The sequence below is a fragment of the Myotis brandtii genome, unplaced genomic scaffold (genome assembly GCF_000412655.1).
Source record: "Myotis brandtii unplaced genomic scaffold, ASM41265v1 scaffold99, whole genome shotgun sequence".
NCBI lineage: Eukaryota > Metazoa > Chordata > Mammalia > Chiroptera > Vespertilionidae > Myotis > Myotis brandtii.
In genome coordinates this window covers 897,348-908,715 of record NW_005372121.1, presented here as the reverse complement: position 1 = coordinate 908,715, position 11,368 = coordinate 897,348, and the positions used below count along the sequence as shown (strand labels likewise).

Genomic DNA, 11,368 nt, shown 5'->3' with positions numbered 1-11,368 from the left:
AGTCTGCAGTCAAGCCTGATTTCCCCAAACCACGGCTCTCCTGAACTGATTTAAAGTTAATGATAATGTCAATTCCGGTTAACAGCTCCAAATCATAGCAAAATACCTGTAAGAAGAAAATCACATCCAAGCTGTTTCAGTCAAATTTTTTAATGTTTTGAATTCTTTCTGAAACTGTGAATCACAGAATAAAAAAATTGGTATTAAGTGTGCGTAGTTCCATTCCTAGAACATGATGAGATCATTTTTTCTTTTTTTTCAACCCAACCTCCAAAAGGAATACCATTATTTCAGCCAATGGATAACAAAGCAATTTACTAGAGACCTGCCCCCACTGGAATCAACCACTTCTTGTTCTAGAAATAAGATCAATATATTCTGCAAAGTACTTATAACTCTCCAGAGGCCGCAAACAAATGCACCAGGAGCCATCAGGTAACCAATGTGATACCCCAATTACAGACATTCAAGTTAAAAAACCCCCAAACCTCTTAGAACAAACAAGAACACCCCTGAGTGGGCGGGGGTGGGGGGTGGGGGGGGGTGGTATTCTGCCCAAACCCTGTTGATTTCTGGAATCTGTACCAACACATTTTTTCTAGTTAATTCTCTGGTTACGTACATACCTTAGAGCATATTTTTATTATTAATTTGCTTGCATGGTTTACTTTGAGACTTTTGAGAACTTGGTTGTAGTTCGGATTTCACTTGCAGCAGCAAAACATGGTGATACACCAACCTTATAATCGATGCCAGGCTGCTGAAGCCACATGGGTTTTTAAAGATTCGGCCAATAAACCAGAGCTGATAGCGCTGGGTTTGCATAGCCCTATTTTTTTCTAACAAGCTTTGTCGTGTAGCCACACAGAAGATGTTCAGTTTGCATTCTTCTATATCACACTACATACCGTCTTCAGAGAAAAAACGATCAGAATTTTTGTGAAGCGCCCGTCCCCATTTCACTTGTTACTGCTTGTTATATATACTAGTAAGTGTCCAGTGCTCATTTACTTTGGTGCCTTGAGGCTGCCTGATGATAAACAATGTAAGATGTCCTTGTCTTAAATTTGGAAAACTCACTGTTTCCAAATTTCATCCAGAGGTATTTTTATACAACTTCTGAAATAAAAAAGCAGACCTGCTCACATGTTCACTATGTACTTTTATTTTAAACACGGGCACAACAAACACAATGACATGACAAGACTGTTACCTCAATAATACTGATAACATTCCTTGACAAGTTGGCTTATAATTTACATACATTATTTTTATCTGGAGTTAATTCTAAATATTATCTTAAGCTATACTGTAGAACACAAACCTTAAACATATGCCAGTTGCAAACATAATGTGCTTAGTTACTATTTTTCTTGTTATTTAAGCGAAATGATTTAAAGTTCCTCGAAATCATGTCCATTTGTGTTCATTATTTCGGGATGCATGACTCGTCCCATGAACAGGATTGTTCCTGCATTGGGTTGGAAGTAAACAAAAGAGGGGATAAACAACAAAAAAAGATATTTATGTTTAAAAAGGGATATTTATTTGTCTTCTTTCTTACAACAAGCAATATTCTAAAAGTGAAAATATGTTATATTCATTTTTTCAAGTATCACTTAGACATTAGAAATTATCCAATAAACAATGTGGGGAAATGTTCTCAATTTTACGAACTTATTCTCTTTAGCCTATTAAAAAAGTTCTGTTCTCATAACAGACTTACCTGTTTTCCTATTCCTGATAAGAAAGAAAAATGGATGGTCCACAATCACTTGAGGATACAGCACAGCCATCCTACTAATGGCAATCATTCCTAAGTGCAGAGAGAAGGTAATTACCTGTCTGTGATGTGCAGGGACTAATGAGTAATTTCTCCAAACCATCTATATTTAATGCAAAGGCAATGGTTTACGGGAAACATGACTTTAAAGACTTAAAGAGAAAAATTATAAAGGTGCTAACATTTCTACTTGACTTTGAACACATACACCCCCCACATACACCACATAGTTTCCTATCTCTACCCCATCAAAATATAACAGGACAATTTATTCTGCCACTTACAAAACTTTAGTCACAGTCTTAGATAAATACTTACGTTTTTACTAAAATGATCTTTCAGTTAAAGGAAGAGAGAAGAAAAAAAACTAAAAAAAACTAAGAGGTTTTTTTTTTATATTCTCAAATTATTATTTCTTTAGTCTGAAATGGGTCTTTTTACATAGCAAATCCCCAGGCTTCTAGTAAGTGGCCAGAATGGCAGTGATTAAAGGGAAAATACAGCAGTGAGAGACTCAATGTGTTTCCTACAGCTGGGAAACTGAATTTCTCTGAGATCCTTATTATAAATGACTGTTTTATACTTGCTGCTGGGTGATTCAATTGTCAGAAAAGGTCACTATTAAATTATGTGAGTGTTAAGCTTTCTTGATGCCTGAGACTACTGTGTTTCTATTTCCTTCTGAAAATGTTGTTTCAACTCGTGCTATCCTTCAAATGGACAAATTTATGCAAAGGTAGAAATAATGTATGCAAATATGATATTACATTTGGAAACAAATCCAACCAAATAAAAGGAGAAAAAAAAGGCAATTCTCATTTAACTAGGGAAGTCAGAATAATCGAAATGATCAAGGATCTTTGCCATTTTTGGTTTGTATGCATGGTTTATTCAAATTCCTTGATTGTTTATTTAAAATTATTATTTCATTGGTATTATTATTTAGTTAAAATTATTTATTACATTCTATCAGATACTCTTGTTTATGTATGTGCTTTTAAAATAAAAGCTTTTTAAAATATATATATTTTTATCTATTTCAGAGAGAGAAAGGAGAGGAAGAGAGAAAGAAACATCAATGACAGAGAAACATTCATCGCCTGCTCCTATATGGCCCCTACTAGGGATCGAGCTGATAACCAGGACATGTGCCCTGACTGGGAGTTGAACCCTGACCTCGAGGTGAACCATGACTTCCTAGTTCATAGGTGGATGCTCAACCACTGAGCCACACTGACTACAGAGAGAGAAAGGAGAGGAAGAGAGAAAGAAACATCAATGACAGAGAAACATTCATCGCCTGCTCCTATATGGCCCCTACTAGGGATCGAGCTGATAACCAGGACATGTGCCCTGACTGGGAGTTGAACCCTGACCTCGAGGTGAACCATGACTTCCTAGTTCATAGGTGGATGCTCAACCACTGAGCCACACTGGTTGAGCTAAAATCAAAACTTCTCACTGACAAAATTATAAACTAACTTCCACAAGTAATTAGGTAGGAAGAAAAATGTTTACATGGGCAGCAGGGAAAATTTTAAGATAGTGAAACAGGAAGCAGAGCAGGAAAATCTATCCTACAGAGCTGACAATGCCCAGCGCTTATTTATTAGAGAGAAAACGGGACATGGGAACTACCGCACATGGGGCCCAGGAGTGACTACACGCTTCGTAGCTTACTTAGAAAATTCTACCTGCTTCAGCATTAGCTAGACTTCTAAGTGAGAGCCGAGCCAGAGCAGTCATTTTTTTGGCTTGGCTCTAAAAATGACCCCTGCCCCCTACCCATGACTGCTTCAAAAATACAAATCTAAAAATGGTGAGACGATTGTAGAGAAGAACTGGGCACCTGAGGTGGCGGCAGCCTCCGAGCCCTCTTCATTCACCTCGATGAAGGACTTGTGAATTGCCTTGGAGAGGAAAATCTCCTTATTATCTGCAGAAAAGAGAGGACGGAAGCATTCTTCAGTATCAGAGATAGGAAAGCCTTTAACTCTTTAGTTAAAAAGATTTGAAAAGTATAAGAGACATACTATACTGATAGTATATAAACATAATTATATCAAACATAGAAACATTGTAAGATTACATTTACGATTTGAGAGAAGCATCGAAGATGTGTATTCTGATTAGTCCTCATTTTATATTCTCTTTTCCCTGCAGTAATTTTCCCATTGTTTATTTTCTGTAAGCCAGAGGAAGTGGAAAGTGGCTCTGCTTTAATAGCAACTTCAGATTAGTTCATAGCTCAATATAAAAATATCTTACATGTTGCATTCTAACTTAAAAGTTAAAAACACAAATGAAAATAGGTAGAAATCCAGATATAACCAAAATAAGAGATTAAAAAAATCTAATTTCTAATTACTATGGTAATGTAAATATCTTTGGCAAAGAACAATAAAAACAATTTCTAAGTTGTAGAAATGTGAATACATAAAGAAGTTACTTTCCATTATCAGTTCATTGGTTTATCTGAGGATTACCCTAAAGTCAGAGGAAATAACACATTTTCAGTATTAACAGGACTGCTTTTGACTTTGAATTGTCTTTCTATATACACTTACTTTTTAAAAAATATATATTTTATTGATTTTTAAAGAGAGGAAGGGAGAGGGATAGAGAGTTAGAAACATTGATGAGAGAGAAACATCGATCAGCTGCCTCCTGCACACTCCTTACTGGGGATGTGGCCGCAACCAAGGTACATGCCCTTGACCGGAATTGAACCTGGGACCCTTGAGTCCGCAGGCCGACGCTCTATCCACTGAGCCAAACCGGTTAGGGCATATATACACTTACTTTTAAATAAATGGCTGTAATCTGGTGAATTGTGTTCTCTCAAAATTCATATGTTGAATTCCTAATCCCCAAGACTTCAGAATGTAACTATATTTAGAGATAGACTCAAGTTAAAATGAGGTTAAACAAATATTACTGTGTCCTCTTAAGAAGAGGAAATGTGGACACAGATAGGTACAGAGGGAATGATTGTTAATTTTACATATCAACGTGACTGGGCCATGATATTTTTGCAGATATTTGGCCAAAAAACATATTCTGTGCATTTCTGTGAAGAGGTTTTCTAGATGAGATTAATATTCACATGGGTGGACTTCGAGTAAAGCAAACTACCCTCATAATGTGGGTAGGTCTCATCCAATCAGCTCAAGACCTTACTAGACCAAAGACTGACCTCCTCTGAGCAGGAAGGAAATGTGCCAGACTACTGCCTTTGGACCCGAACTGAAACTTCCCTCTGGGTCTCCATTCTGCCAGCTTATCCTTTATATTGTGAATTCCCAAAGTCTTCACACTGTGGGAGCCAATTCCTTAAAATAACTTTCTCTCTCTCTGTCTCTCTCTCTCTCTCCCTCTTCTTCTCCTTCTCCTTCTTCTTTTTCTTTATCTCTCTTTCAATAAGTAGTAGATAGATACATACATACATCATACATACATACATACATGCATGCATACATACATACATGAGAGAGAGATAAAGATAGAGATTTTTCCTACTGGTTCTGTTTCTCTGGAAAACCTTGACAACATGTGAAGCCATAGGGAGAAGGCAGCCATCTACATGCCAAGGAAAGAGGACGCAGAAGAAACCCACCCTCAAGACACCTTGATCCCACACTTCCAGTCCCCAGAACTGTGAGAACATAAATGTCCATTGTTCAAGCCACTCAGTCTGTGGTATTTCATTATGGCAGCCCTAGCAACTATACAAGACAATAGCTTTCAACCTTGGGATTCCAATTTCCCCCAAGATTAAACAAAACAAAACGGTCCTGAAATACAAAAATAAAACATAGCACAAGGAAGCAAGATAAAGAATTACTCAAGTTTGTACCCCACCCCCTGTTTTCCCAATTGCAGGAGGTCTAATTCAAACCTAAGATAAATAACTTTGTTGCTGATGCCCAGCACCATTCAGTAAAAGTGCAATTGATTTCTCATTAGGCTGTTAAGTAAGATTTTATAAGTAACCAAGTCCTATCCACAACGTACATTTTCTTTTCAAGTTTTCAAAAACACAATTGTCTTAAATGGATAGGGAATGATGTTCAGCAACATTTTGGGTACATCTGTTACACAGCATCTGCTTATTTTGAATAATTCCCAAGACAACTGAGTGACATCTCTGAACATACTTTTAACAGGGATATTACTTCTTCACTCATATTTAGGATTCAGATATAAGCACTGAATTATGACTTAGTCCATCTCAAATACTATGCTATCTTCTAGAATGCATTTGATGACTGGAAGAAAAATAAAAAGTAATACATTTTTTACGTTAAACAAGTATAATTAGCTCTCTCAAATCTAAAAGACTCATTGTTTTTTTAACAAATAAAAAGAAACAGTAAACTCTATCAGTAGTTAACTGATGCCGTATTATTTTCAGACTCTGCTGCCCATATTCATCAGTCTGACAGTGAAGGGAAGGTCATCCACCAAGAGCCAACACTATGGCCCTAAATGCAAAAGTGACAGAACCCAGTTCCTAAATGGTAATGAGTGTCCACATTGCCAGCTAAGTCCTCTTCAAATACTGAGGGGAGTTCTCAACAATACCATGTGGTATGTCAGCCATATCAATTCGCCCAGAGGAAACCGCCTCCAATAGCTCCTGAGCCTGATCTGCCAGCTGTACAAGCATCTTGAAAGAAGGAATGTTGCCCCTTCAACTCTGACCTATGTCCTAAGTGTACCTTCTCTAGTCACCGAATCTCTCATATGCTCTCAGTTACCCACACAAAGTGCTGGCGAGGGAAGGGGCACTGCTAGGTATTGTGACAGAAAGATCAAGAAAAAAAGGGTGCTGAGGGTTCTTGCAAGAGAGTGTTATATAAAAAGATAATGAAATGCATCTATATATATAAAAGCCTAAGTGACCCTTATGATGGAATGACTGGAACGACCAGAATGACCGTTGTTCACCAGAATGACCAGTCGCTATGATGTGCACTGACCACCAGGGGGCAGACGCTCAATGCAGGAGCTGCCCCCAGCTGGCAGGCCCTGATCACCAATGGGGCCTGCCGGCCAACATCCCGGTCCCTCCGGATCGGGGCCAGGCCTCCGGACTGGGATGGGGAACCAGGGGTGGGTGGTGGCGGACGCGGCCCCTTTTCCAATGGGCCAAGGTCTGGCTCCCTCCTCAGGGCCAGTGACCAGCCTCCCATGTCCCTCCCCCTGTTTCGCCCCCTGGCAGGCAGGCTCTGATCAGCCCGCCACAGTGGCAGTTGGCCCCTACCCCCAGTCGATCACCAATGGGGCCTGCTAGCCAACCTCCCAGTCCCTCCCCCGCCAGCCGGCAGGTCCCGATCGCCTGATTGGGCTGGGATGGGGAACTGGGGGTAGGTGGTGGCAGACACAGGTGGTGAGGGAAGGAGGAATGGGGGAGGCGGGGAACCACGCGGTGGTGGTGCATGGATGGCAAGGGAAGGAGGAGCCGGGGAGGTGGGAGGGGGGGAACCTGATCAGCCCTGATTGCCTGCCAGGCCTAGGGACCCCACCCATGCACAATTTTCATGCACCAGGCCTCTAGTCTTTAATAAGATGCATGAAGAAGAGAGCATTCACAGAAAAAGAGAACATATCTAAAGATACAGATGAGAATTTTAAAGAATCACAAAAATACTATGTATAATTTTCTACAGATAAACTTTATGAGGTGTACTTTATTTACTATAAACTGTATCTATTTATAATACACAGTTTGGCAAGTTTTGAGAGATGTTTACATCTGTGAACCCACCTCCACAAATAAGACATAATATTTCCATTTTCCCCCCAAAACTTTTGTGCTTTTGTATGCAGATAATTTTGAACACGTTTGCCATCAGCTAGACACTTTTATAGTAATGTATAAGTTGTAAGGTTGAACCAAGGGAAAAAAAAACAGTAGATCTCAATAATCCAGTAACCATTAAAGTACTAGTTGAATCAGTAGACAAAAACTTCCCCATCCTCAAAATTAAAAACTCCAAGCCTAAATGGTTTTCTGGGTGATTTTAACCAAACCTTCAAGGAACAGATAAAAATTTCTATTAAAAACAACATTTTAGATGCTAGAAAAAGAATAAAAGTAATCTAAGTCATCTACAGATAGTCTTACCTTGCTATTAAAATTGAGTAAGGGCAGTCTAAGGAAAAATAAATAACCAAACTTGCCTAATAACATGGAGGTATGGGGTTTTTTGTTTTTTTAAATATATTTTTATTGATTTCAGAGAGGAAGGGAGAGGGAGAGAGAGAGAGAAACATCAATGATGAGAGAGAATCATTGATCGGCTGCTTCTTGCACACTCCACACTGGGGATGGAGCCTGCAAACCGGGTATGTGCCCTCACCTGGACCATGACCTCCTGGTTCGTGGGTCGAGACTCAAACACTGAGCCACGAATGCACTGGTTATACCACAGTGAACTAAACAGTTCCTTCCTAATGGGTGAAAACAGACATTAAATGACAAGGGCAATTAAAAAGCAAATCAATAAATGACCACAATTTCAGGGTGTGGGAAGTGTAATTAAGAAATAAGATTAGGTGATGTGTTGGCCAGTGACAAGGGCAGGGAAGTGGAGCTACCTGACATTGGGCATTAGGAAAGGCATGTCCAAGAAGGTCAATTTGAGCTGAGACCTAAAGAATACAAAGGAGTCAGCCATGGGAAGACCTGAAGGCAGGGTTTCCAGTGCAGAGACACATACGAGCCAGGGGTGTTCAAGAACTCAAAAGAGGGCTTGTGTGGCGGGATGTGGGGAGTGAGCAGGGCTGGAGGTTTGAGAGAAGCCCCCACCCCGGAGCCAGCCAGTTGAGCAGCCTCCCCTCACAGCACACACCCATCCTGCATCTATGCTGGGCCCTACTCCATGCTGGGTTCTGAAGATAGAAAAAGTCTATGACATAGTCCCTGCTCCTGAGGAGCTCCGAGGCCAGAGACAGAGACGGGCATGTAACAAACAATCTAAGAAAAACTTTGTATTCTGAGAGTCCAGATGAGGGAATATCAATCATCTAGGAAGGGATCGAGATATCAGTGGATGCTTCTGCCAGGTGTTGACATTTGGGCTGGTTCTTGAAGAATAGCAGATGAGTGAATGTCAGAGAAGGGGACAAGAGCATTCCAAGCAGAGGACTATACTTGCAAAGTGAGATACGTAGTGGGGATGACCTAAAGGCCCAGTTGGAGCCTGGCTTATGAGGAGGTGGGGAGTGGCAGGGATACACCTGATCTTAAGAGTTTGTACCATGATGCTGGAGAGATGGGCTTTGTCCAGAAGTGATGGAATATGTCTGCTTTGGTTTTAGAAGATACCTGCAGCAGCAGCAGCAGCAGCAGCTGTGAAAGGTGAATCAGATGAGCAAAAAAGGCAGGGGCAGAAAGATCAAGTGTGATAACAGCTGCAAGAATCTGGGCAAGAAAGTAGGAGCGGACATGGAATGATGGCACCAGAGGAGAAATACAGCCCAAGGAGAAAGAGAACAAGCCAAGGCAGGAGGGAAGAATCAGGCCAGCATAAATCTAAGCACTGGAGTCTGACCTGAATATGGCTTTTTCTGTGTCTTCTTAACTCCTGTATTTTATTGGCTCCTTTATTAACACTTGTATTTTATGCTGAAAGATTTAGTACTCACTTTTTCCTTCCTTACACCTTCCAAGAGGATTATCTATTAACCCAAATACTGACAGTCACTCATTTCCATTACAAAATTGCCCTACTCTATAACAGGATCCTCACTGCAACCAGATGAGCATTTGAAATCGAGCCTGAGAAGAAAATGATTCTTGGCAACTCTCTAGATTCCATGTTTATTGTATGAGTCTTTACTGTGCTTTATGTTAATGAAATTGGCGTCAAAAAAACGGACATCAACTTGAGATAAAAAAACAAACAAACTCAATAACACAGAGCATCTCATCTTACTCATGCCTTCACTCAGTAAGTCCTAAGCAGCAAGCCCAGCCCAAGCACCTACAAGGATCAATCTTTGGGAGTTTTAAATTCTAGTCAGGGGATATCCGATGCATAAATAATGATGAGATCAGATGTGATATGTGGCATAAATACAAGGACAGAACATTTTAAAATTGAAGGAGCGATTAGTTCTGGTTGTTGTACTCATGGTGGCTTGATAAAGTTGGGGATGCTTATAGAGGTATTTCTGTTGAGAGAGATTTCATCAAATGGGGAGCTGGGGGGATGTGAGGGGCAGAGCGAGTGTTCAGTTTGGCTATAGCACAAGCCACGCATAAGGAATCAGACAGCTAAGGCTGGTGGGAGCTGAGGTCTGAATGCCCCGCTGAGCAGTGGACGGTGCACAGCAGGCTGAAGGGAGGCTGTGAACAGGAACTGGAATGAGCTGAGAGTGAGTTTTAAGGCGATTAATCTTGGCAGTAGTAGATAAGTGGTAGATAAGACAGATTAAATGGAAGAGAGATTGGAAACCATTTAGGAGGCTATTGAAATAGTCTAAGACAGCAGTAATGGGAGTCTGAAATGAAGGCGGATGCCATGAAATAGAAAATAAAGGAGTGGATTCAAGAGGTCTTAGCAAAGGCTTCTCAAGTCACTCTTTCTCGAGAAGCAGGAGAACATGAAGTAGAACATGAAGCTGCCGCTGTTGTTTGGGTCCACGACTAAATCACATTTGCTACTTTTGAAGATAAATATTTTATCACATGATTTCAGAATGTAGCAGCGTCACAATAGTACCTAGTTGTTTTCTGGGTGCTTCTGAATTTACAAAACCTATTAATCATGTTATTTTTAAAGCGTTTCCTAGTATTTAAGTAAGAATCTTAATTGAAGAAATAATACATACACGGGGTAAAATTCCAAACAAACAGTACACAATATGTGAAACAGAACCTCCACACTTAAAATATCTAATAACCTCTGTCCAGTATTCAAGAGGCAACTACTGCTATTACTTTCTAAGACGTTGTTCAGAAATGTTCTATGCATTGAAAAGCTTAAATACATCCCTATATTCTCTTCTTCCCTCTTTGGATCCAATATGCTACCATCCTGCTCTTCAATGTTTTCCCCTCTCTGCTTCTGCAATGCTCTCTCTAGCATAGGGTTTCTCAACTCATCACAATTGACATTTGGGGCTGGATAATATCTTGCTGTGGGGCTGTCCTGTGCTGTGTACATCACAGGTTTATAGAAAGCATCCCTGGCCTCTGCACCCAAGATAGCATAACACTACCTGGTTTTGACAACCAAAAAGGTCTCCAGCAGTTGGCAAATATACCCTGGAGGGCCAATTGTCCTGGCTGAGGACCACTGCACCAATAAAACATTTCCATCACCCTGTGTTTTATTAAATCCAACAGTTTATATTCTCTCCCCCACAAGACTGTATGCTTCTTTAGTGAAGGTATGATATCTTGATCATTTCTTGATTTTTATGACATAGTACTTTGCTCACACTATCCACTTCACAGAGTTGTTAAATGAAAGAAATAGACATAGTGTTGAATGTAATTAATGTTGTATATCTTAAACACCATGAAATTCTCATCCTATATAATAAAAGGTTAATATGCAAATCAACTGAATG

The 11,368-nt window shown here is 40.0% G+C and overlaps 1 protein-coding gene across 2 annotated transcripts in view; it reads right to left on the bottom strand.

Moving 5' to 3' along the window:
- Window positions 1-1,142: 1,142 nt before the first annotated feature.
- The window catches only part of SERPINI1 (serpin peptidase inhibitor, clade I (neuroserpin), member 1), an 80,124-nt gene continuing 69,898 nt past the window's right edge, over window positions 1,143-11,368 (bottom strand). For both annotated transcript variants that reach the window (XM_014533591.1, XM_005886542.2), the window contains exons 7-9: window positions 3,633-3,719; window positions 1,727-1,816; window positions 1,143-1,471 (exon numbers count right to left, since the gene is read on the bottom strand). In XM_014533591.1, coding sequence (XP_014389077.1) covers window positions 1,395-1,471; window positions 1,727-1,816; window positions 3,633-3,719 — 254 coding nt within the window. In that variant the 3' untranslated portion in view covers window positions 1,143-1,394. The remainder of the gene's footprint in view (window positions 1,472-1,726; window positions 1,817-3,632; window positions 3,720-11,368) is intronic.